Here is a 27,762-nt window from a genome sequence, read left to right on the forward strand (position 1 = left end):
TTTTCTCCTTAGGAAATGTATGCAGGTTTGAGTTGATAGCTGATGCAGAGCTTATAGTCTGTGAAAAATAGTTACAGATTCACAGATTGTGTTGGGCTGGAAGGGACCCTAAGGGTCATCTTGTCGAACCCCTCTGCAGCAAGCAGGGACACCTCCAGCTAGATCAGGCTGACCAGGTCACATTGAGTCTGATCTTGAATGTCTCCAGGGATGGGGCCTCAACCACATCTCTAGGCAACCTGTTCCAGTACTTCACCACTCTCATTGTAAAGAACTTCTTCCTTATGCCCAACCTAAAGCTACCCTGCTCCAGTCCTCTCCAGGTATTGAAATGTAGCTATAATGTCTCCTCAGAGCCTTCTCTTCTCCAGGCTGAACATTTATCAGAAAAGTGATTGCTGATCCCAGTTTTCCAGTACACAAAGGTTGTCCATATTTGCAGCATGAAGAAAATGTGACCAAATCATCTAGTCTTATGTTAAATAAGCTTTTTCTAAGTTGTAGATTATGTAAATTACTTGATATTCATACTCCATGGAAGGAATATTAGGTAGCATAGAGATGTCACTTGTGTCTTTATCCTAGTCTATGCTTGCAATTTTTATCTCAGATGTTACAACAAATAATAAGGCAAATATTTCACCTAGATAGCCAGATTGGAATTTGTCCCAAGAATCATGCTTCTTTCTCTTGCCACAGTGTTTATTGACAAATTCTGTGACACCTTGGTTGTTGAGGCATATAGTTAGGATTGCTTTTTGGATATAAGACACTAACACAAATCATTTGTATCATTACCCCATGTCCAGAAGGTCCCAAAGTAATGTGACTTTGAATTGGTCATAGCAACTTTGACAGCAGACTCTTACATTGAATTTAGGATAGATTTCTGCAGCTAGGTGTTTAACTAATAAAATTCAGAGCAATTTGGCACCGTAGCTAAAAATATGGGAACCCTCAAGACTGCTGTGCTGTGGAGAACTGATGTCAGCTAAAGCAAAAAGCCATTAAGAAAATTAGATTGATTGAGAACTTTTAAGTGGAAAGGTCAAATCAGTGTAACATTCAATGCATGAAGAGGAGTAAAATTAAGGCAAGGATGTAAGAGGTGATAAGAGGCTTTTGTGAATAAGAGTTTGCTGAGTGGATCTTCCACTAGTGCTAGTTTTTGTGAAGAGTTAGCAGTTTGATGAAGGAAATGTTTGTGTGCTAAGAAGGTTACAGAATAAATGCTTCAGAAAGTGAAGAGACAGCACAGAGTGGTTGTGATTATTGATAACACGAAGTGTGGAGTAGTAGTTTGGGAATTGCATTAATGCAGTTGTTGAAGGTTTCATGCAACTTGTCCATTTCCTAGGGAAACAGCTGGCTTGTTTAAAATAAGGTCATTGCAACTTAAATTATTGGAAAGGCAGCCTGCATAGTTGTTAGCTTGGAATGGAGAGTAGATCAGGGAAAAGTACCACAGGCAAAGCGGAATTGTGCAAAGACTTTTTGCATCTGATGGTCCTGATTCTGAAAGCTGGGGTGCACCACATTCTAGGAAGGGTTTTTCAGGGAACACACGAACTCGAATCTTCAAAGGTCTTCAAGGGTATGTGTTTGAAGTGGCTAAGTGTCTACAGTTTGGCACTCCTTTGCTGTTCAGGGACCTAGATGAAAGCCACATGACTTTTTTTCCCCAGCACTGAGCGCAGGTATCATGACTTCAACGTACTGAGCTTTTAGAAAACAGGGCCAGAGACAGCTGGGGAGTTAAATATTGGAGGGCTATATTACACAGGGAATATTTCAGCCCTTACAAGTACATCTAATCATCCTGATGAAATTCAAGTCTTTCTTATTATCTCAGACAGTAAGATGCTCGTGTTTTCCCCAAGGTAATAAAAAGTTGGAACCCTTCAGTGAGGGTATTGTTACCTGCTGGATGCACTGGCAAGGCTGTAAGTGGGAGGTGAACTAACTGGAGAGAAATGTAGGCCAATTCCAGATCACTGTATGTCTTATGCACCTTTCCTTCTAACAACTGCCTGTGCTGGAAAGCACCTTGGCTGCTAAGTGTCCTGTTTAGGAGAAGAAGGTCAAGCTAGTTTGTCATAAACGTGCCCCATGTGTGATTACCTGGATTACTGTTACTTACCCACCATGTACCAGATGAATGAGATAGGATCTATAACAACAGGTTACTCTTATGTTTATGGGCTGTTGAAACACAGCTTTGGGGCCTTGAATCAGCTTTTTGAAACAGATGAGTAGAAAAAGAGCTCTCCTTCAAATGTCTTAACAGGAAGGCTGAGTAAGGTAGGAATAGATCCTAAGGCTCCTCTAATACCATACCTGGTGTCCTAAACTATACTACCTCGCTGTTAATGTTGTGTAGGAGCTGTAAGGTTTTGTTTTTTTTTTTGGTATTTATTATTTATTTATTTTACAAAAGTTCAATCATCAGCTAGTATTCATTATGGTCATTTGAAAGGCCAGCTATCAAATCAAAATAAAGAATATTTATTTCCTACAATTGTTCTCTGATTGGGGTGTGTTTTCTATAGCTTATCAAGTGGGTTTTTTTTGTGTGTGTCAGCTCTTTCTATTTTACCATTCTGGTGATGTAGACCATGAGATGTTTCTGTTCCAGTGATGTGATTGCAAGCCTGGATAGCCTCCAGTGCAAGCTATTGTTCTTTCTTTCTTTGAGTTGCAAGTGACAAGTGAAGTCTAATTTTTAAATTTATTTATTAGAAACTCTAAACAACAGTCTTCCCATTTGCAATCAGGGTCACCATTCATCCAAAGCTAGATCTCTATAATTACCCTCAAGCTAAACTTGGCATTTCCATTAGTGTTTCCTAGTTCCTGTCATAATGGGAATTGTTCAGTCTGGCTGAGATTGGAAAGATATTTCAACAGAGCCATAAGAAGCACCATCACTGAGTGGATTTATTTATTATCTGATTTATGTATCATGCCTGGGTTCATTTCACAGATTCCTAGATTGCACTGGGTTGGAAGGGACCCTCAAAGGTCATCTTGTGCAACGCCCCTGCAGTGAGCAGGGACATCTCTAATTAGATCAGGCTGACCAGGGCCACATCAAGTCTGATCTTTAATGTCTTCAGGGATGGGGCCTCAACCACATCCCTGGGCAACCTGTTCCAGTATTTCACCACTCTCATTGTGAAGAACTTCTTCCTGATGTCCAACTTAAATCTACCCTGCTTCAGTTTAAAGCCATTGCCCCCTGTCCTGTCATGACAGGCCTTTCTAAACAGTCTTCCTCTAGACTTCCTGTAGGTCCCTACTGAGATACTTGCACAACCCATCATCACTATGGTACTTCAGTGGTTCCATGTCAGTAATATGGTTTGTTCTCAAACTGCTTGGCTTAAACACTTTAGTTTCCTCTTTACTAAGAGGCTGAATTAATTATCTAAGGTCAGAGGCTGAGTTTTCAGAGCCAACTAGTAGATCTGCATCCCCTGAATTCTGTTCTTGTGCTTTGATGACCAACGTTTCTTACTCATTTATTTTTGATCCTATGAAGGAGGTGAGAGTCACCGAAATGCTTTTCATTAGCACCCCAAGCTAGCAGAGGAGGCAATATTCAGTATTATCCAAAAGAGTATGGGCTTATTAAGAGTTATTAAAGAGTTAGGGCTCTTCAGGCTGGAGAAGAGAAGGCTCCAAGGTGACCTTATTGTGGCTTTTCAATATCTGAAGGGGGTCTACAAGAAAGCTGGGGAGGGACTTTTTAGGCTATCAGGTAGTAACAGGACTAGGGGGAATGGAATAAAGCTGGAAGTGGGGAGATTCAGGCTGGAAGTGAGGAAGAAGTTCTTCACCATGAGAGTGGTGAGAGCCTGGAATGGGTTGTCCAGGGAGGGCCCCATCCCTGGAAGTGTTTAAGGCCAGGCTGGATGAGGCTCTGGCCAGCCTGATGTAGTGTGAGGTGTCCCTGCCCATGGCAGGGGGGTTGGAACTAGATGATCCTTGTGGTCCCTTCCAACCCTGACTGATTCTATGATTATTCAAGGGTACAGCCTCGCCACAGCTAAGCCAGAAGATGAATCACCGATCACATTTTAAGCTAGGTTTTTGCATATTACCAGAGCTCATTTTCCACAGCAAGAAGTGTGGGATGTTTTAGCTAAAGTTAACAAGGCCTTCATGCTGTCAGCTTCTTGAAAACTTCATTGCCAGCAGTTTGAGGTCATTCTGCCGTGTTGTGGTCGTTACTCTTCTGCGCATCTTTATTGCATGGCAAGCGCAAAAGTACGATCCGAGCACGCTGCCTTCAACATAAAAAATTCAAGAGCTGTGGAGTAGTTGCCAGTTTGCTGGTGAGCCAGAGCAGCAGGGACTGCAGGCGGCTGTCCCGTTCTTAGCTCACCCAGAAGAGGGCAGTGGCAATACACCAGTCATCTCGCAGTGCTCCTACACAAACAGGGCTTCCCTCAAGATGGTAGCCCTTGTGGAAGACCTGTCTGACATGCAGAGTACTGCTATGGATTTTATCACAACCTGTATTGCTAGCAGGTGGGGTAGGTGTATTGGGATCAAAAGCTGAGCCAATCAGAAGCCCAGTAATTCATATGAAATGCAGATCCTACTCTGTGGAACCCAATGTTACAAATTTTCTGGCACTAGCATCAGTCCATATAGAAAAAGAATTCACTATTCGTATATTCTAATTAGTCAGGTGAAATAGTGCCTTTTCCCTTCAGGTGCACTGTTAGCAATTCTCATTCTCTCTGCAAAAATATTATTCACCCAAAAAAAATATTTAGGTAATCTGGTTGCTTTACTTCAGTAATATTCTGAACTCCTTTTTTTTGTTTGCTTTGACTGACTAATGACATGGGTCATGTTTTAATGAAGGAAATGGTGGCATAAGGAGAAGGTTTTACATGTCTTTACATGAATGTCCTGTGAACAGGTGTTCCTGATAGGAATGCTGAAATGGCAATCTTGAAAGATTCTCATGCTTCACAAACCTCAAACTGGAAAAAGAAACGATAGGAGAGAACCATGAATGTTTGGGTAACCGTGATAATGGTATGAGTGATAATGAACAGGGCCAGCAACAGAATATGTTTGATCTCAGCCTGGTGCTCATGAGGCTGCTTGTTTCTTAGGTCTAAGCTAAACACTCATTCTCTTCAGATCTTAAAGAAGTATTTCTGTCAAGCTCACTGTACGTATATTTGATAGAAATGATTTATTGTCATTTACCTTGCAACTGCATCCCTTTGTAGCATCCACTTTATTGCAAGGTCATTCTTTAAGCATCTTCATGTCAAAACACAATCTCACCTGTATAAATATTTGAGATGCTGTCCTTTGGTGGCTGTGTTCTGCAGAGGCTCCTTTTGGAGTACTTCTGGCTTCATGTGACTGGAAGGTGATTTACTAAATGACTAAACTGGAAATGTTCTCCATCGTGTGCTCAGAGCATATTTGGGCTTGTGAAGAGGAGGGGAGTGAAGCTAAAGGAATCCAGTGTGGACCACAGGCATAGTGCCTCTCACTGGTACGTTGTAGGCTGCTCACCTTGATTTATATTATCTGGAGCTTTATGTAGGAAGAATTAACTGTGAATTTTCTGAGCTTTCTGGTTTTTCTTATAGGTGACAAATAGAATAAATTGCTTGAAAATGATCTTCAGTAAACTGGGTTTCAAACTAAAGGGGAAAGTAATAAATTTAGTTTAATTAAAGGCACTAAAATCAGACAGGAAGGGAGATTATCTAGTAAGAACTCTTAATCTTCTGGGCAATAGCTCTGTTGCTAGTAGCAAGCCCTGTTAACAGATGCAGCAGGGTCTGGAATGTTTTTGTTTGTTCTCTCAACTTTGTCATGTATGCAACTGTTTTTCCTCCCACATTTTTTCTTCTTTTGCTTTACCTCATTAAAAAAAATTCACAAAAATGAAACATGGTTCCATCTACTGCTGGTTGTGCTGTAATCATTCAATACTGTTTTTTGGGGTTTCTTTTTCACCAGTTTTCAGGGGCTGGGGAGAGTCTCAATTTATCTTTTGTGCTTGTGTCCCATGACAGACCCAAAAGTAATAGGGTTCAGGTCACCTTCTTACATACCCTGATTCAGAAATTATTAAAAATCTGTGTTAGTACTCCTTTCCTTCACCCAAATTTTCCTGTAGTGGGGTATCTCCCATGAATATTTTGAGTTTGCTGTGTTGTACGTTCAGAGTTCTCCCACAGCTCTCAACCTGCAATTACAGCTCTCCCTTATAAATATTTAAATGGCAGTTCAGTTTTCAGACAGAGTACACCAGTGACAAGGATCAAGCTTTCTGACCTTTTGTTAATTTGCTCAGTGAAATAGGATTCCCTTGGTCTAATTTTTTTTTTTTTTTTTTAAGAGAAGAAATTTGCATGCATGCAGGGTGTTGGCATTTCTCATTTTTGTTGCTAATTTGCTTTTGGTACATTTATTCTGATAGATCTTAAAGAAAAAAACCTCACTAGAAAGTTTTATCAGTTCTGCATGAGAATATGAAAGATAGAATTTAAGTAAAAAAGTACTTAGGTGCTTTATCCAGAAATTATAAGAAATTTCTCTCATACCATGATGGAAACAAAATTCAGCAAACAAAGCAAAAGTGGGAATGTGTCTAGACCAAAAGGAAAATTTGCTATTCCAAATTTATTTGTATTTCATTACCTTTTTCATAGGGCTGTTTGGTGTTTCATAGCCCTTCCTGAGAGATCACTTCCTGCTTAGCACATCAAAAAACTAAAAAGTAATTTGCTAGTAAAGAGTACAGGAACAATAGCTGCTTACTTACAGATAGAAAAGGGCAAGTTGTTGTGTTTAGGAAGGCAAAGAATTTGCCCTAATCAAGAAACAGTCTGATGAGAGCAGAGTTAAAAAGGAGGCAGGTTAAAAAGTCAGTGTGTGTATAATGTAATGTCAAAAGAAATGTCAAAAATAGCTCCCAAGTTGTAGAATCTAATGATCAGGAGGATATGGCTCTGCTATCTGTAGCATTGCAGTGAGGAAAGAACATAAATTAGCTTTTAGCTCTCTTCTTTGAGAGAGAAAAAAAAAATGAAATTAGTAGATCTAGTTGAAGATTGGAATGACTAGGAATAGCTTCTGTCCTATCTCCTCTTTCACTGAAAGTCACTGAAGAACCATCACATTTCCCTCAGGTCCAGTTAAAAAAATCTCACTTAGAAGTTCATTTTCTTAGGCGACAGAGCCTCTCATGCCTCTGATCACACACCCACCAAAAAAGAAGGATTCTGCAGGTTAATGAAGAATATTTTAGTTCTTTCTTGAAATAGTACCATTGCTGCAAAAAGATTATTGACCTTTTCTATTAAAATGACAATGGCAAAAAATAAAAAAATGCATTCCAATATTGTTAATTATAGTATTGGGTATTGATGTTGAACGAGTCTTTACTGACACACTAGTCTTTAGATCTGGTTGATTATTTCTCACCATGAGAATGCTGATGTCTTCATACATTCCTGGACTCAACATTTAGTGAACACCCCTACTGATAACTCAGAGACAGGGCTTTGTCTTGAAGAGAAGGCTGATGTTTGCTACCTATGTGCTTTTATCTCCATGGAGAAAGACCTTGGAGTCCTAGTGGGCAGCAAGTTATCTCTGGGAAAGCAATGTGCCCTTGTGATCAAGAGTATCCTTGGATGCATGAAGAAAAGTGTGTCCAGCAGGTCTAGGGAGGTTCTCCTCTCCCTCTGCTCTGGTGAGACCAGATTTGGGCTCCTGAGTTCATGAGAGGCAGGGATCTGCTGGAGAGAGTCCAATGGGGAGCTATGAGGATGACTGGGGGACTGGAACATCTTCTGTGAAGAGAGACTGAGAGACCTAGGACTGTTTAGTCTGGAGAAGAGAAGGCTGAGGGGATCTTATCAACATCTATAAATATCTGAGAGGTGAGTGTCAGGAAGAAGGGGTCAGTCTCGTTCTGGTGGTGCCCAGCGACAGCACAAGGAGCAGTGGGTATAAGCTGGAACACAGAAGGTTTCACCTCAGCATGAGGAGACGCTTTTTATGGTGAGGGTGACAGAGCACTGTAACAGGCTGCCCAAAGAGCTTGTGGAGTCTCCTTCTCTAGAGACTTTTTAAAACCCACCTGGATGCATTCCTGTGTGGCCTGCCCAAGGTGATTCTGCTTTGGCAGGGAGGTTGGACTCTGATCTGTGGAGGTCTCTTCCAACCCCCAACATTCTGTGATTCAAGGGAAGAATAGTTTGTGACTGTTGGCAGAGAGACATTTCTTTAAAAATGAAAGTATGAGCAATGGTTTTGTTTGAGTCAGAATACTGTCCTTTTTATCTGAAACAGTAATCTGCTCAAAAAGAACACTTCTCCTTCTCTAGATGTAGAGATATGAGGTTCTGCTGAAAATGAGATTAAATTTGGGCTTTCCTGGTCAAAGGATTGAGGTCAGGATTTACATACAGCAGCAGGATTTTCAGAGTACCTCTGAAATAGGTTTGAAATATCAAAAACGTTAAGAATAGCGAATATATGTAAGCCAATATATTTTGGACATTGTCTAAGTCTTTGTGCCTGAGACAAAGGCATATCCAATACCCAATCAATCTGAACTTCCAGGAATGTTCAGTGTCATATTGAACAGAAATTGATGTAAGAGATATATTGGGATATTTTTGACCTGTTGGGATCAAACATTAGCTACTTCTCAAAACTAGAATTGTGTTTTCCTGCAAACTATGTAAAGTGAAAGTATTTCTTTTCATTCATTAATGAAAAACTTTTATGTATACATATAGGCATTTCAATGATTTAATAATATAAACAGATATAACATCTCCAATACAAATGTGTGCACCTTTCTGTATAGAATGTATTATTAAGTGGTGTGAATGGTTGTGAGCACAGTTTTAAAAGGGCAGCTTTCAAAGAAAGAGTATTCACTTTGTGGCTAAAATCCCTTCATTTGAAAGCACTTTGCTCTGGAATGAACCACAAATTATTTATGAGAATAATAAAGTGCAATGTTGGAAAATTTCAATTATTGCTTTGCAAATGAAATAATCTCTTCAGAAAAATGTAGCAGCTGCATAGCCTGAAAAGTCAATGTTTCATCTGTAAAATTTATGCAGAAGTACAGGATGGACTTTCTGCAGCTATTGAAATAAATTGGTGAAAATAAATTCCTGTGGGGGGGAAAAAAATTAATATTTGTGTATATGGACACAGCTCTTTCAGTGAGAAATAGAGAACCTTCTGTAAATCTTTTATATATGTAGAAGTAAAAAGAGTTAATATATCTGAACAGTTTGCAACACTTTTCTTTCCAGACAGCTCCTACTGATTGTTTCAGTTGTAGATTTATATGAATGAATTTGAACTAAAAATAGTTTTGCTGACCTAACAGCACTGCTCTGATCAGGTTACCTTAATCAGCTAAGCTTCCTAGAATACATCACCTGTTTCCAATTGACTCTCCTTGTCTCAGTATTGATTCATGTTTTCCATGTCAGGACAGGATGTCCAAGTGTGTGATAGAAGTGTGAGGTAAAAATCCCAATATGTTCTCACAGGGTATAGGTCAAAATCCTGCCATCTGAACTTAGCTTTGGGAGTAGCTGCAAAACTGTGACCAAGTTAATGATTCTTTAAATTGACATGGAACTAAACAAATATTCCCTAATTAATTGGATGTTCAGGAACTGTAAGATCACAAATTTATCAGTCGTGGTGTTGTAAAGCCTAGCAAAAAATGTTGTATTTCATTGTATTCATTATGAGTTTATTATGGATATTTAAAAGGAAATAAGCTGTTCTTGGAGCAGAGGTTAAGGCCAGCCAAACACTGGCTTTATTGTTTTGCAAGTTGCTCTTTGTTTCTTATTTTATATGCAGCCATAAATGAACGGACATAGCTGTAAAGATGATTAAAGAAGGGTCTTAATTTCCTCCATAAGTTTAATTACAATTTTTATTTACAATGGAACTGAAAATTCAAACCGAGCCTGTGTGATGTAAAGGCTAATGGTGTTAAAGCAGTAATCTCTATGAAATAATTGATTCTGTAGCCATTAGTCTTCTCTAATGAGATTAAGGATGAGGTGGCATGATCTTGCTAATTAATTTGTTTTATGACTTCAAAATATGAAATAATAGTGCAAAACTGGGGATTGTTAAATACACCAAGAAGCTCTCAAATAGCAGGACAAATACCATCAAAGTATTGTGTATTCTCACTTGTAGTAAGGATGGAGGATCATATTTGGCATTTAGACTTGAAGATGAAAACAAACATATATTGCAGTTGTAATTTTTCAAGGGACTACAAGTTTGTTTTTTTTTTTTCTTCCTCAAACAGCAGTTTTCATAATTTCTCAGTGCTTGCTTCTTAGAAGGTACTACTATTTAAAAGCTTTTGGGTGTTGTAGAAAGCTTCTTTCTTCTCCATTCCCTTCCTTGTTCATGGATATATAATTTATAGATAAATTCATATTCCTCTGTCAGGGGCACTGTAGATCAACTTGTTTGGCGAAGATTTGGTGGTGATGTGGAATTTTGTTTCTTTTTGTTTCCGTTCAGTGCAAAAGTAAAACATGAAATAAGATTTCAAAGCACATGTGAAAGTAGTTCTTCTGCTGGCAAAACTATATGAAGGGGAAAACCGTGTTTATGTGTGTCATGTCTGAAGGTGGTTGCCTGCACCCAAATCACTGTGCTGTGACCATGTTGCATATTGTAAACTACACGAGGTCAGGCGTGGGCTAGTGACGTGGTATGAAACGAAGAACCATCCCTGGACGCTGCAGGCAGTTGTATTGGAAAAAGATTGTATAATTTTTTATTTCCTTGGGAAGAAACATGATTTTTGAATCAGCTCTGTGTTCTAGATCTGGGAGGAACTGTCTGTGGGGGTGTCTAGAAGTAGTGGTGATGATGCCTTTTGAGTAAGAGGCAATACCCATCTTTTTTTTTTTTTTTTTTTCCTTTTTTTTTTAAGGATCAAAAAATTCACACTGGTTTTTAGAGGTAATGCAGTGCTGTTTCAATCTCACAACAGGTTCAAATTTTTTTGTTGGTGGAAATATGTGGGCAGATGTAAAATGTCATAATTTTGGCGTTTTGAAACAAGCTGCCATATGTGAACTGCTGTGGACAAACAGAGATCATGAGCCTGTTGGTGTGCAATATTTTTGTGTTGTGGATAGTACAGTGTGCCATGTGCCTTGACTGACACTCTGCAATATTATACTGCTTTGCCACAACACAGATAATTAATTTGTTCTCTGTGATATTTCTAATATAAAAAATTAAGAGGCATTTCCACAGTGCTGTAAGTCCAGGCTTTGTCTTGTTGTTACCTATTAAGACTTAATAGGACAGTAATAATTTGTAATAAATTAATCATAGACAGTAAATAAAATATATTGCCTTGCTTGGCATGTGTGTTAAATATATCTTTCTCTGCACACATGCATGCACCCACACAGTGCAGAGCTGTGTAATTATTAACCATTGTAATACTACTGATTATTTCATTGATACTGGGTATTTCTCTGATAGAGAAGGAGAAGGCCATGTATTAAAAACAGAGGTAGGTCAGGATAGTCCTTCCAGTTTAAGAGGAAAGATGGAAATGTGTTTTATAAAGTGTTTATTGAAGTGTCTTACTTTACAAATACACCATTTAAGAACTGCTTCAGCAGACTGGTAACTATGATTGTTGACATTTTGCCTTCTGTGTTGACTGTTACTGTCTCATGTAACTTGGCTACTGATTCTTCATTCACAGTGCATTTGTCATTTGCAATAGAAATTGCTAAATGATTGCTAAATGATTTTTCATATCGAGCTAGAGATTGTAAGATGTATGACATGATGACAGCATCATTTCTAAAACAGTGTTCACGCCCTGCCAAGTAAGCAATATTGATGCAATTTGATTTTGTAGCTCCATTGTTTTATCTTTGAAGTGGGTAAAACATTTATACCTCACCAATCAGAAAAGCTTCAGCTGTGATAAAATACATTGGCTGTTGTACTCTGCATCAAATACTGTTTTAGGCACCAATGTGACTTAATAGATTTAAGAAAACTTTAATGAAGGTGTGACTTCATAGATGTTCCTTAGAAACTCAGTATTCAGATTTAGGCCTCTGCCTTCTGCTGACATTTGCATCTTGCTGATTTCAGCATGTAAAGAAATATATGATCAGATAAAGACTTTGATCTACAATGGACTACGATAATAAGTCTCCTTATGCTGCACCTTTATGTAGCAATACTTTGTATTATGTGTTACGAAACAGCATAAAAACTAAGTAACGTTAAAGTTTAAGATATCTCAGTGCAGGTTTTGGTTCTCAAACCTTGATTTTTGTCTCTTACTCTTCTCTGGAGGTCAGTTACCCTGAAACATTATGACTTTGGAACTATTTCTTGTGATAAAGTCTACTTCTGGTTAACAGCCAATAGTGAGCCATAAGTATTTAATACCTTTTAGACTATGTAATGAATAAGTATAATTAAAAAAATAATTCCTAGGGATGGGGTGAGGAAGAAGATTAAATTAGTTAAGATTGCTAAAATATTTGCAGAAAGGTCAGTTATAAAAGCAAGACCAAGAAAGATAAAATGAAAGATAAATGAGGGTAATAAAGGAAGTGTTGGAAGGCAATATGCCTAAGGAAATGTTTGTCAGGAAGGTGTCAGATAGGCTAGTCAACTGAACACAAGGAGAAATAATTTCTTACCTGCATTTATAGCAGTACTGTAGATATTTGGTCTGCAGGCTTGTGATCCTCCTGTTGACTTTTTGTCGTTTATACTCAGAAAGCCTCTTGCAAACTCAAGAATTTCAGAGGAATCGGAACAGCTCTGCTTGAAAAGCTATCTGCAAATCCTGTGCTTGAAAATCAGGCCCTGAGCACTTCAGAAACCCTTCTGTTCCAGTGTGCCTTCAGCTCTGAGCTTGCGTTTTCAAGGCTTGTGCCTGTAAAGCATCCTACTGCCCATGGACACAATCCTTGCAGCAAAATGTCACTGTCACAGGTGTGAATGTGCTTCACTGAATTTGTTTATCCCTTTAAGAACTAAGGCTATTTCTCAAAAACAAACTTGGATAAACTAATACTGCATAAAGTGGCTTCACAAAACTTATCTTCCCTTAACAAAAGGCTCTGTTATTATGAAACAGAGTTCTTTAGCAGTCAGCTTGCACCGTAATGAGTCATTCAGATAAACAGGTTCCACTGAAGATTGAATTACCATCTTATTCATCTGACACAAAGCAACCACTAGTTCTTCTCAGGAAAGTGATGAATAAATAAAAGATCCTCTGCTTCCAGGCCTAAGCCTAACAGAAATGTAAAGATGGATGTTTTCAGTGTAATTTCCCATGTCCTACAAGTACAGCCTTGATGTTACCATCAGAATTAGGTTGGCGCTGATGAAGACATCAAACATTATGTAAGTAAAGACACTTAAAAATAGATGGAAACGTGGGGGGATGAGTGGAAGTATCTATCATTAACTCTGAACAATCTGTTAGACAATAACCTCTGATATTTAGCTTGTGCCTATAGGATGCAATTCATATGCCTTGCTATTATGTGTGTGGAGGGGCACTATCCAAAGTTATTTTTAGAATTTCATTTTAGTGACAAGGATTTTTTTTTTCTTTGCTAGAACTTATTCATGCTTATAATCTGCTGAGGCAAATGAATGTCAGCTCTTCTCTGTTGTTATAATATGGGTTTGAACACAAATTCACACTGCAAAGACACTACAGACACCTAACAACAAGGGTGATAACCTCTGATAGTTTCCCAGTTTAGCAGGTGATTAATAAGAAAGAAAAAGGGGGTGGGAGGAAGTCGTGGATCAAGACTGATGGGGATGAGAGTAACCTTGATGTGTCACCTGGCTTAGTGTTACTTAGTTTTCAAAGGTACTGAAGCAGCTGTGAATTTTAAGGACAGTTAGATACCTTTGACAAATGCACATTAGGGAAGCTTTTCTTGGGCACCGCGAGGAGGCACAGATAGGCTGATGTGGAAATATGGCTTTTGAGGGATGAAAGGTGGAAATGTTGGCTGAACAGAGGTTAGAACTGACACTTTGATAGCTCTTGTCTGGTCTACATCCTGTTAAAAACTAAGTGCTGTTTACTTTGCCAGTATCAGTGGGAATTTTTCTGTTGGCTTCAGTGACTTTGGATTGTGCATATCTTCATAACTGTTGGTCCCTATTGAGTCAGTTTGCAAATGGTGTTTCATTGTTGGCCAGAAGAGAAAATGCTAAGCAAAGGGTTAAGTAGTTTTGAACTATCCCAAATTCAGGATCTTTTATGGTTCCTCAGAAACATGTGCATTTCAAATTATAATTACATGAAAAGGTAGCGTATTGGAACGAGGAATTTGAGTATATTGATGTTGCTGACTCCATCCAATCAAAAAAAAAAAGTGAAATACTAAAAACTAATGTTCCCTCTTAAGCTATGGAGCACTGCGAGTTGTGTGGGTGAGCTAACAAAGAACCCCCAGGATTTCTAAAGGTGCTTTGTGTAAGATTTGTTGGAACACTTTTGTTAATATAAAGAGGCATTCTGACAAACTTCCAGACTCTAATGCTGCATTTTAGTCAGAATTTTTCTTCTTAGTTCTGTGTCCCTACATTATATAGAGAAAATACTGAAACTGATTTTTTTTGTTGTTGTTGTTTTTGTGGGTTGGTTGGTTTGTTTGTTTACCTTCTGAAACTGATTTCCTGCAAGGGACCAATAACCACACTAGTTAAAGTCCTATTTTGGAATGTTACATTAGATGTCAGGACAGGCAATAAGACTGACAAAATGTTTATTTAGCAAGGCTGAATGTGTTAGTTTAGATTGACTTCTATTGTATTCAGCCCTGGTCAGGCCACACCTTGAGTATTGTGTCCAGTTCTGGGCCCCTCAATTCAAAGAGATGTTGAGGTACTGGAACATGTCCAGAGAAGGGCGATGAAGCTGGTGAGGGACCTGGAACACAAACCCTACGAAGAGAGGCTGAGGGAGCTGGGGGTGTTTAGCCTGGAGAAGAGGAGGCTTCAGGGGTGACCTCATTGCTGTCTACAACTACCTGAAGGGAGGTTGTAGCCAGGTGGGGGTTGGTCTCTTCTCCCAGGCAACCAGTGACAGAAGGACAGGACGCAGTCTCAAGTTGTGCCAGGGGAGGTATAGGCTGGATGTTAGAAGGAAGTTTTTCAAAGACAGAGTGATTTGCCATTGGGATGTGCTGCCCAGGGAGGTGGTGGAGTCGCTGTCCTTGGAGATGTTCAAGAAAAGACTGGATGAGGCATTTAGTGCCATGGTCTGGTTGATTGGATAGGGCTGGGTGATAGGTTGGACTGGATGATCTAGGTGGTCTCTTCCAACCTGGCTGATTCTATTCTGATAATGTATATTTAGTTATCATTTTCCAGCAGGTTTTAGGGGCATGCGCAATGCAAAACCTGGTAATAAACCATGCTGTGTTGTAGGAAGAGCAAGTGCTAGTCAGCTAGTACAAATGCAGTTTTGACAGACTGGTCACTTCTCTTGTTTTATTTTGTTGTACAGTTTGGAAATGATCCATCATGTCTGCAGGCTGCAACATCACAGAAAATATTTGATCAGACCCAGTTTTTAGAAGAGACCCACATTTCCAGGTCTGATGTCACCACCTTAAATCAAGAGTGTTATCATTGGCAGTTTTTAGTAAGTTCTGGTTTTGTTTATACTATTTTATGGCAATTGGTGAATTTCAAGACAAATCCAGTTTTACAGTCTGTGCTGCATCTTTTGGTTGATTGGGTTTTATTGTTTGCATGTGAGTACATCAGAGTACTGGAGTTTCTTGGGGGAGAAGGGGTGGATTTGGGAGAAGGAGGGGTTAGCTCCTCAATCTTACAGCCAAAGATTTTGATTTCCTGGACTCTTGCAGAGTGGTAGTAGCATTTCAATAATACACATATGTATTTGAAACATAGTCTAAGCAGAACTGGAGTTATATCTGTGTTTAAAATCAAGAGCCAATCCAATAACCAGACCTGCTATGCTGGTATGTTTGCTACTCCAGGATATACTCTCATTTTAAAAATGAGCTCTGGTGCCAGCCTGAAAGCATGTATGTCCATACCTGTGTGAGGAATATGTGCATACTCTGAGTCCTTTAGATCCTTCAGGACTGGCAGGTGTTATGAAAAATAAGACACCATGGTTTATTTTCCAATGGTAATGAGCTCTGAGGAGCATATATTTTGGTCACTTACTTGATCCACATTTCTTGATGACAGTTACAAGATATAGCTGATACATCACCTTTGGTCTTCAAAGCACTATTTAACCAATAACAGAATAATTTAAAGAAAACTCATTAAAAGATACCATTTTTAAACCTAATGTTCTCACTATTCTTGTATTGAATTGGACCAAAAGTAAAGGCTTAAAGCTTTGCTTTAAGAGTCTGATATTTGAAGCTCGAGGTTCTAAATTTGGTGCTGGATTTACCCATTTGAAGGATCTGAGTTTGATTGCATCACAAGTAATTATATTTAATATGACAAGAGAAAAGTGCATAAATGTGATTTTTTTTTTTTTTTTTTTTGAACGGCTGCTAATGCCTTCTTTGCGTCTCTGCTTCAGGAAAGAATAATTACATAGCTGTGATATGAACTGAATATTAAGGTCTGGCAAAAGACATTTCTGGCTTTAAAAAAAAAAAATGATCTTCCAATGTTGTGTGCAGAAATTCCTTCAACAGAAGAGGAGGCATTTGAGGAGTGAAGTAGCTCTTTGTAGACCCAAAGCTGGTATCCTTGCAAAAGACTAACTTGAGGCACATCTGGGATGCTGTTAAACTCAGTAGGAATTTTGTTGTTAATTTTGTTCACACACATAATTCGTGCTTTCAAGAATCATAAAGTTGTGTTGCCAAACAAGCTTTGGGTTCTGAGATTGAATAAAGAATTGGTGATTATTGACAGCAGCTTGTTTCAGTCCTGTGCAGGGTGTATCTTTGCATCCATTGCTCACTTTGTCAGTGTTTCAGGGGAACACAAGAAGTCTAAATGATTGCTGGGCAGAAGCAGTCCTCTAGCTAAAGATAAGCTTTGGATCCCCAAATCAGCTTCTCCTTAAAACAGTGTTGTTTACATAGTGTTATACTGTGAATATTGAGAGCAAGATACTCTGATGCCAGAGTTACAGTATTTTGGGGCTAAATATTTAGTTCACTTCTTTATGAATTGATGCTGGAGCTGCGTCATCAACAATAACTTTTAATCATTTACACTGACAATCAGAAGAAACAAGTGGATTTTTTTTTTTTTTTCATTCTGGTACTGTGTGTTTCAGCAGTGGTTTTCCTGCAAGAGGAAAATCCTGTGTGGTAGTAAACGGAGACTGAATTTTTATCTACAGACGAATGTTCCCTTCGCCTTCTGTCATTAGCTTTCTGGGTACATAAATATAACAGACTTGCACCAGTTACCTGTTAGTTACCAGGCAACAGCAGCCTTTGACACTGCCTGCAGCTGCACTGAATGACGTGCAGCTCCCTGATTGTAAATTAAAGTGCTCTGAATTTTGAACGGAGGTTGATAAAAAGGACATTAGTGCAAGCATAATGCCACGTTCACCACAGTAGCAACATGTCAGCAGAGTTTCTATAACAACAGCAGTTTGCTGAGACATAACCCTCTATCTCATGTTCATGATGGAAAAACTATTATTGCTTTAGTCTTTTGTGATACATAGTTTTCTCTAAAACAAACACTGTCCTCCATTTATGCCTTTTTTTGCCACTGTGCAAAGCTGGATTCTCATTCTTCTCAAACATTGACTTGGATTCATGGTTTGCTGTGGTCAGAGCACCAAATGTTTATAATATTAGACAAGAATTGGGCTGAAAGAAAAAAATGTTTATTTTAATTTATACATAATTTGAGTATTGTTTCCTATTCACAGGTGTTTTGCAGTCTCTGAATAATGACAGAGCAGTGAGGCTGGGTATTAGTGTAATAAATAAGAACATTTCTGATTATGATATGTGATGCTTAGCCTGGGTAGCTGGCTCTACAAAGGAGCTCTTCAAGGTTACCTGTCTTTCCTGTGCCCTGTACATGGTTGAGAATTTTAGCAATGAAAGCAAGAATATCCATGGCCAAAACCAGTATCTGGATTTTGATAAATACTGAAATATATTTAATCGTAATGTATTTGAATTTTTATCGCTTGGGGTCCCTTTTGAGCCTTTTTTACCATTATGGAAGTGAGTGCAAATGAGCTATTTTAATAGTTTAATTTTCCTTTACCATTCCATCATCAGTTTTCTCCTCCATATCAATTGATTGATTTATATAACCCTCCATTTCTAATGATATTTTCTCGATTAACTGTTGCTTCTGCAAACGTAGAATTTGATTTTTGTTGATACAGTGCCAGTGTAATAAAAGCCTTTCCTATCTGTAGGTTGTGAGGAGAATTTCCATCAAAAATAGAACTTAATACAGTTATAAAAAACCTCTTTTTTTTTTCCCTATTCAGAGTTTCAGGAGGTTGTTAAATTCCTGAATGAGTGAAAGCAGTAACAGATATTTAAAGGCCCAGACAATGAGATATGTTCAGTATAAGATTGGATTAAATTAGTAGCCATGAAAGCAGGCTGACCTTTTTTCTTTCTTTCCTAGAACATAACATTTTTACTCTCACAGTTTAAAAAGATTGTTGACTCAAATATGACCCTTTAATGAAAACACTCTTGTAACGTTCTTTCCATCTTTTTTCCTCTTGGTGGGCTGATCAGAGCCATAGTCAGGATAGGTCAAGGAGGGGTACCAGCTAGGAGCAGGTACTCTCAAGTGCTGTTGCTGCCTGGGAGTGAGTGATTTAAATGCATGGTGATGGCTGTTAAGGGAGCCCTGGAGGGATGAGGCATGCTCAGATGCTCAAAAGAGCAAAGGTGAGTAAGGCCTTCAGCAGAATCCAGGCAGTTTTGCTTGTGCTGGATGCAGTATTGCCTTGTTATGATTCTGGAAAAAACATATGCTACCTATTTTTCAAGAGTTACAGGCCTTCAGTTGAAATTTCTCTCAAGAATACATCCGTTAATCCTTCTGGATTATGAAATTCAACGATGAGGCCTTCTGATAACCTTTACTGTATGATATATTCAGACTGTGCAGATTCTCACATTAAAAACAATACTTCAGGGTTTCATGATGGCAGATTTAGACATTCCAAAATTATGGATCTAACTGAGATAAACTGAGCAGTCAATCCAGTCTAAACCGACAAGAGCAATGAAACCATTCTTATCTCTGTTCCTCTATAAGAAAGAGAATAAATGAGCTAATTAAACTCCAAAGAAAGTCAAATATAGATTCAGGAACTGAATGCAGATCTTCTCATTCCCAGGTAGTGCTTGTAGGGCACGGTTTTTCTTTTTGCACTTTGTACTTATCATCTAAAAGCATCCATCCAACAAGCAGCCAGTGATGCAAACCTTCAGAGGTTCCCCTCCCCTAAAACAATGATATTCTGAACCTGGAATGCAAGTTGGGATTCTGCTTAGGAGACAGTATCTAGATTTTGGTGGGTTTTTTTTTTTTTTTTAATTTTTATGTTTACAGATATAGACTATATTTTCATGAACCTCACCACCCAGTGTTCTGTTCATTGCTCTCTGAAAGGGCATCATCTGCACAAGCCTAAGTGCATATATTATCATTCTCCTAAATGTACTGTTTGTTGTCACAGTCTGTTTCCTTACGAATTGCCTCAGCAAATGTAGTGCTTGTATCTGACAAGAAAGCTGAAGGATTTCAATGCATTATCACTTACAGCAAAACAAAAGGCGTATGGAGCAAGGTGATTCATTACTTCATTTGTCTGAGACACATTTTAAGATTAATTTTTTTGTTTACACTTTTCCCTGTTCTTACTACATTTGCTTCTTGTTTAATCATCTTTAAGACAAAATAGTATGTCTGAGGAGAGACCATGATTTAATTAACTTCTGTCCTAATGAATCAGATGACAGAATTTTGCAGTAGCTTCATTTGCAAGGTTTCTTGTCCAGTAAATTGGTTGGAGACAAAGTATTCAGGTGGTATGAAACCAGGTATATGCTGGACTGCAGACTCAGAAACATTTGGCAGCATGCTCTTATATAAACAGGTTTTTTTTCTCCTTGGAGAATATTGAAACATCTTTTGTAGGGCTAGAAATTAACTTCATTGACTAAAACAAACAGTTTTGAAGCGCTCATCACTTGGGATATTTTTCATACTCTTAAGCACACAGCTGTCTAAGGTACTTGCATTGCTCTTGGTAGGTGATTTTATGTATTTGGGGGAAAGTTGCCTTGTAAGTGCCTTGCTTTGCAAATCTAATGACAGTGAGATCTCATTTTTGGATTTCACTGAATGTTCCTCCAAAGTGGTTAATTTTTTTCCTTCTTAAGGAAAAAAAAAAGTAATAGTTTCAGCCACATTCAACCATTAGCTCATCATTACCTGAGAGGCAGTGGGTGGATGAGGGAAATGAGTCGTGCTCAGCATAGCAAGGAGATAATGAGCTATAAAAATAATTAGCAACACATTTTAAAAATATGCTTATATAGAGCCAAAAGTATCTTGGCTCGAGTGCATGGTCTCAAAGACGTAATTGAGACTATTCATGCCAGGAAGGCAAATACGATTTAACTCTGTATGGGTTTTTTTAGAATTCATAAAATGTGAAGCGTTAACAGGATGTGATTGAAAGCAAACCATGCTACATTAAGACCATGAATGAATGTATTTTGAAACTCTCTGGTTCCTTCCTTGGCAGAGGATGACATGTTTTCTGTCGTTGCCGTGAAGATTTGCATGCCATTCGTAGCAGGTGAAATTCCAAAACCCAAATGGCACAGGCATCTTCACCTGCAGCTAGAAAAAAAAAAAAAAGAATGTAAACAATTTAAATGCACTCTAACAGCTAGATAATTTCAGTTAACAGAAGATAAAATGCCATTCTAAACAGAACCAATGCTTCCACAGAGGACTAGAGAATTTATTTCAATGGGATTTCATCCTTTACCAACATCCAAGGCTAGTATTTATGAAATTTTATTGGGATAAGAAACCAGCTATATAACTGATTATCTAGTAAGAAGGGGATGACCCATTATCTCTTTACTAACAGCTCCCTAGTTCCCTGTGGGCAGACAGGATTTCACTTGAAGCCTGCCTGAGGAAGCTGTTAGACTCACAGCTAGGGTTACACAATGAAACTGTTTCTGGCCACATCACTCTGTTGTCTTCCTGCAGCCATATGACTAAGCCTTGGAGCTCCAAGTATTCTGGCTGAGCTACTTTTGGGTATTTTCTAATCCTGTGTTTTTATTTATTTATTGCTGTGCTAGAGATGTGCCCCCTATTTGCTGACACACTGTGTGTCATTAACTAAGGGTCTTTGCTCTTTACATTTCTGGTTCTGCTTTTGAAGATTAGGAGTTAACAGGTGGCTTGGGTAAATGTCTAGTCCTCGAAATATATATATATATATATATATATATATATATATATATATATATATATATATCCATTTTCATAAACAATAGTGACAAAATTGTTTCATGTAGGTTTGTCATTATCAGAGCAAACCCCTGAAGAAAATCCCTCTCATTCCTGTTGAGGTGCCCAGTAGATGAGCACTGCTGGCTTTCAGAAGAGGAGTGCTGAAGCCAGGTAAGACCCAGTGACTTTACCTCAATGCTTGGCGAGATCAAATTCGTGTAGTCTTTTAAGTACACACTGAAGATGGATGTGCTGGCCTGAGAGTGATGTTTGGTGCTGGATTTAAATATGTGCTACAAAACAGCTCATGGGCAGCAGTCCAATCCCAGAACTGCCCTGATTGCTTTGATTGCTTTCTCTGCTGGTAAAAAAAAAAAAAAAAAAAAAGAGAGAGTCAAGGCCAAGGATAGGAGCAGGCAGAGTCAGATGGTGACTTAGAGATGTGATATGCTTGTTTGTTTTCTTTTCCTGATATGGATTTAACTGGAGTTGTACTGGAGGAAAGCTGGCCCAGCTACTGCCCTGGCAGTGCCTTGTTTTCTTTCTGGATTAAGAGGGAACTCCAATCTGCAAGGCTGTCAATCTGGGCCCTTTCATCAGCACCCAATGATTTTAAATAGAAAAACAGTGCATGTGATTATCAAAAGCATTTCCATTTATAACACACTGTGGTAGTTCAGCTCAGGCACCAGAAAATAAGAGCATTATATATTTAAAAGGATGATGAATGTGTAAATTTCTGAAATTGAAAAATGTGGCAATGAAATATACATATGGCTGTCACTTCGTGGAGTTGCGAATACCTAGCAACACTTCAAGTGTTGGTGTTCACTTTACTTAGCCTGTTTGTGAGATGTACACACCAGCAAAGACATTAGAGACTGGATTCTGGAGGAAAAGTGATTAGCATATTTTAAAGTTTCCTGCACTGACTGCTTAAGTACATTTGCATTAACAGAAAGATGAGACTCTTCGTGATGTTCTCTGCGTGACAAAGGCTAAAAATAGTTTTATTAGAACTTCGGCTGCAGTTCTACTAAATTTTAACAGTTTGAGGGAAAGGAAAACACTTTTGAAAGGTTATCATTAATGAGTTATGTGTTGTTGTTGCTGGGTTTTTTAGGTATACCAAAATAACACGAAGAAATTGGGACAAGCATTGCTATTCTGTGCCTTTGGCATTTTGATGGTTTGCAGCCTAGCTTCCCACTTGAGATGGGGGTGGCCTGTGCTGTTGCCTGCTCTTAGCAGCTAGCCCTCTGCAGCTGTTAGAAAGGAATTTGGTGTGTACATTTGAGGATGATTGCACAGAAAGAAAATTCTGGTCGTATTTACAAAGCAAAATATTATGCCTACCACTCGTATATTGGGAGGAAATCCATCATGGTGTCACTTTGTTTGAGAGAGCATAAAATGTGTTTCACGTAGTGATGTAGTGCTTCTTTAGAGGTATTGTGTTTTATTCTGAATAAATGAGGGGACAAACTTTGAGATTTTTTTTTTTTTTAAAGGGAAAAAAAAATATAAAAAGGGGAGGGAAAAAAAAAAAGGAGAAAAAAGGAAAAAAAATCCATCCAATCCTCCATGCTGCAAGAAGCAGCATTCAGATGTACTAGCATCATTGTGTCAGATGTGATGTAAATATGGATGGGTGACAGAATAGGAAGACATAAGGATGATTCATAACCTTAACAAGGCAAAAGTAGTGAAAGAGGTAAGCTGCTGTGATGGTATGATGTTCAAAGCACTTCTAGGAGTTTCCCCCAGAATATTTTGACAACAGATGATAATTTGCAGGGAGTTTGGAATATTCAAACCCATCTAAATACCCCATGTGAGAAGCTTATTCATATTTTTTGAAAGGTTGGATCCTCTGAGATCATTAAAATCTGGCCTTGAAAGCTTGAGAGAATTGTTTTTATCCCTCTATTTCTGGCATAACATTTTGTATTTCAGCACTTAGACTTTTATTATTCTGTCAGCCTCTAGCGGAAGACGTGAATTGATTTCATTTGTAAAGATAATCAAGATCTTTTAAATTTCAAAATGTTAACAAACAAAAGGCTCAGTTCATGGATAATTTTATCTCAACTGTGATTTTCAGTCTTAATCTTTTATTTCCATCTTCAACTGTGCTCCTGTAGGAAGAGTTGTGTAATCATTGGGCCCACTGTAGGGAAAATTCTGAATAGAGCTCAACGAAGCATTTTTGTGTGAAAACCTTTTGTCTTTTTATTAATAGTTTTCTATATTTGCATTATAATTTGAAAAGACAAGAGAGACTGTTAGTCATATGCTGGCCTGTATGTGCATGCTAATCTTGGTATTTATGCAAGTACAGTTTCTTTGGGACATATAGCTGGAAGAGGAGGAAAGAGTCAAACCTATGCACTGAACTTCAAACCCATGAGCTGTAACTTTGTAATGTGAGCAGTAAGCTTGCTAGAGGCAGTTCCTGATTATACAAGGGAGATCTTGGATTTGCTGGGTGATGATTACGTTATGGATCTCTAAAACCTGTCTTTAGATGCAGCAGGCTCTGGGGCAATATGAGGCTCCAGAGCTCCCTAACAATTTCATCTCAAACTTGATTAAGACATTAAATTGCAGATCATTGCTGACAGTAAATTAATTCTTAATCCAAGGCCTATTTTGCACTACATTGGGAGACTTTTGCCAGGAGGCCAGTGGCTTGAAAATGGGTAATTAAATTCTGCTGTAAATACATTTTTATCTATCCTTCTGCTTGCGGAAGCTGGCAAACAAGCGAGAGCCATTAATTAATACCTGTAATTTGGTTTAGTGGAATAAGCCCTGCTTCTGTCAGATTTTGAAATGTAAACCAAGGCTATAAATTAGGGAGTAATGACAGATAAAGCTGACAAAAATATATTCATGAGAGAATCTGTTCTTATTTCTCTCTGGAAATAATGTTGGCTAGTTTGCAAGTCTGGAATTACTTTGATCTGAAGTCAGTGTCAAAAAGTTAAAAAGCCTCTGAATACAGGAAAAGTAACAATAATGGCAAGATGTATTCTGAGCATTTCTCAGTTATGTAATTAATCCCTTATGACCCAACTTTACAACTTCAGGAGGTAATTTTAGCAGGTCAATCTCTGGTGCACACAGAGTTGTGCATTAGTTGTCACATAAGTGTTTTTTTATTGTTTGGATTTGAACCAAAAAGTGTTTCACTCCTGAGCATCAGAAGGAAACTGGAACCATGTTTTCTAGCATTGTATTGTCTGTATACTTTTTGTATTTCTCTCAAACAAACTCATTTTTCCTACTTTGCTTGCATAGTTCTTCCTTTTTTTGAAGTCCTGAAAGCTGGGCAATGATGAGAGTCACTCCTTTGATAAGGAAAGACATTTTCTAGTTCTTGTTTAAGAGATAAACAAGTTTTTCTATATTATTTGCCTGTTATAGTTTCCAGTATCTTAAGAGTTCAGGGGTACTTCCAGCTCTCCCAGCAGGTTTAGGTCTTCCATGGGGAGTCTGACTTTCATTTACATTCTCATAAGATTCCTCTCAGAGGATTGAGGCTCTTCCAGGGCTCATGGAAAGTTTGGAGGGAGTCAAAATTGTGACATGTTCTTCAGAAAGGATGGTTTGAGTGATCAGGGGAGAAAGATGCGTTGAGAAAGGATTGAGTATGAGGAGTTGAGTATGTCCACATCTGTATACTGGAGGGAACTATCTTCATTGCTTTCTAGTACTCTTCTTCAAATTGTGTCAACTCTTTTGTAGCTAGGTGAATAATTATCTAGAAAAGATGGAACAAGAAGCCTGTGGAGAAGTTTTAACAGCATTACTGGCTGGCTGTCTTTAGCTATGAGTCAATCTGAGCTACATTCAAGGTGTCTCTTGGCAACCTAATGACATTAGCCTCAGCAGTGTTGTGGCTCATTTACTGCTTCATGTTTAACTCTGCAGACAGAGCTGAGTTTTTGAAAACAGGTGTTGAAACAGTTCAGAAGGTAAAAGGCTTGCTTTGCAAAAGCATGTCTATAAACCTTATCTGAAATGAGCAGGCCATATAAAATGGAAGATATCTGATAGTGACACCACCAGGAAAATGTCATTTTTCTGTCAAAAATTGTAAGAGAAAGAGCCATAGTTCAGTAAAACCTGAACGTGCTGTACTTAACCTGCCCCTGCTTTTTCAGGTTAATAAACCCAGAACAAGGGCAGAATTAATTTGAAGATTTAGCACATAAAGGTGGGAAAGTTGGGGAAAAATGCAAGTTAGGGAAAAGTCCTAAGAGAGCCGTTGAGAGACAAGGAGAGAATATAGCTGCATCTATGAGAAATGCTTTTCAATGGAGATGTTTATTGACAGCTGGCTTTGTACATGAGTGAAAGAATTTACTTCATGTGAGGGTATGGGGTATGTTTATAATGAGTGCTTTGCATTTGAACTAGGAAATACGTAGTCAGTAAGCCTCTTGTACCATGATTTCTTGTTGCCTCACCATTCTCTTGTCTGACAAAATTCCCTAAATTAAAGATAAGGTAGGATAAGCTTTTTGGGGCTCTGTACAATCATTTTTGTTCAAGCCTCTGGAGCCTGATAGACTTCTGAGTTTGATATTTTATCTTCTGAAAAGCATGCTCATGGAGTTGCATTAAGAATAAATGCATAAAAACATATATGTTTTGATGTTTATATATTTTATAGAACAGATGTGTTTATATAGATAACATACCTATAAAAACATACGCCATTACCTACATCTACGTTTAAAATCCACAGGCTGAGATTTGCTGCTTTGCTTTCCCATGTTATTAAAAATTTAACCACATCTCCAGCTGAGACACTTTGTCATTTTGAGAGCAATGTAAGTGTTAATAATTAAAAGCAATTAAAAAGTGTGTTAAAAGTCATGTAGTTTTCATAGACTGGCTGAATAATGGACACCTCCTAGATTTTTCTAGAGTGCCAAAGCATTATTAAACAAAACCTTCTTCCATCCTAGAAGTCTTGTAGAAATAAAGTAAAGCTATTTTGTCACTTTGAGAATCCAGCTGAGGTTTTGGACTGAAATTATAAATTATGGTTCCTGGAGAGTCCCATAATCACCATGCTGTGGACTACTCTGAAGGAGCTATTTCTTTCCAAGCATCCAGGTGTACAGGATTCCAACTGACAGGTGAAATGAATATATGTAGAAGTCTATCCTGAATGCATTAAGTTTTATGTCTTCTGTGGTGACCATAATGCCTACAATGTAACTAAATTTTACAGGGCTCAAGCTGCGCCAGGGGAGGTTTAGGCTGGAGGTGAGGAGAAAGTTCTTCACAGAGAGAGTGGTTGGCCATTGGAATGGGCTGCCCAGGGAGGTGGTGGAGTCACCATCCCTGGAGGTGTTCAAGAGGGGATTGGACGTGGCACTTGGTGCCATGGTTTAGATAGTCATGAGGTGTAGGGTGACAGGTTGGACTCGATGATCTTTGAGGTCTCTTCCAACCTTCTTGATTCTATGATTCGAAATATTGCATTTCTAGCAATATTCTAGCAAAGAATAATTTTTTTAAAGAATGCAGAAAGAGCTAAGAAAACAAAATGCCTCCTTACCTTCCTTCCTTGGAAAATAAAGAGCATTTGCTCTGATTTTCTGAAGAGAGTTGTTTATTCTGTGACCACTGCCCATACAGAGTCCTTAGCATTGGAAGTTATACACTGGGGAAGGGCCTTTGGGCTTATCCCTTTGTGTGTACTTTCTTTGTGATGGTAGGAAAGGACTCAGAGATCTCTACTGGTATGGGCAGTATGTTGAAAACACGGAGTTAATATAAAGGGAAAAGTTGATTCTGAATTACTGCAAACCTCTGAACCAACCATGTATTTATTCTATTGAAGCTTAATCTCGTTCAGTTACTAAAATAGTTTATATTTTTCAGTGCAACTAAGCATTACCTTGAAAAAGAAAAATGTTCTCTACATTTACTGAAAGGAAATGATGGAAATGAGTTAAGAGATCTCATTTTCTTCATGTCTTTGCAATGTCTGCATGCCATATAAATGTGTGCATTTGTGTCTCTGTTGAAACCATTACCAGCCTCAGAGCTAGACTTCTAGATCATAATTTAGAGAATGAAAAAGTTTGATGAAACAAATGTTTGACTTTGCTAGTTATTTTCTGTGAACTGTAATTTATGTGGATTTCTTTGTCAGATAACTGAGGC

The 27,762-nt window shown here is 38.3% G+C and overlaps 1 protein-coding gene across 1 annotated transcript in view; it reads left to right on the plus strand.

The window, feature by feature from the left end:
• RIMBP2 (RIMS binding protein 2) overlaps window positions 1–27,762 on the plus strand; it is a 136,023-nt gene that overhangs the window by 22,626 nt on the left and 85,635 nt on the right. Inside the window, exon 4 of the mRNA XM_054392644.1 lies at window positions 15,593–15,730. Within this exon, the coding sequence (XP_054248619.1) occupies window positions 15,593–15,730 (138 nt within the window). The remainder of the gene's footprint in view (window positions 1–15,592; window positions 15,731–27,762) is intronic.

This window comes from Indicator indicator, chromosome 26 (assembly GCF_027791375.1).
Source record: "Indicator indicator isolate 239-I01 chromosome 26, UM_Iind_1.1, whole genome shotgun sequence".
NCBI classification, from domain to species: Eukaryota; Metazoa; Chordata; class Aves; order Piciformes; family Indicatoridae; genus Indicator; species Indicator indicator.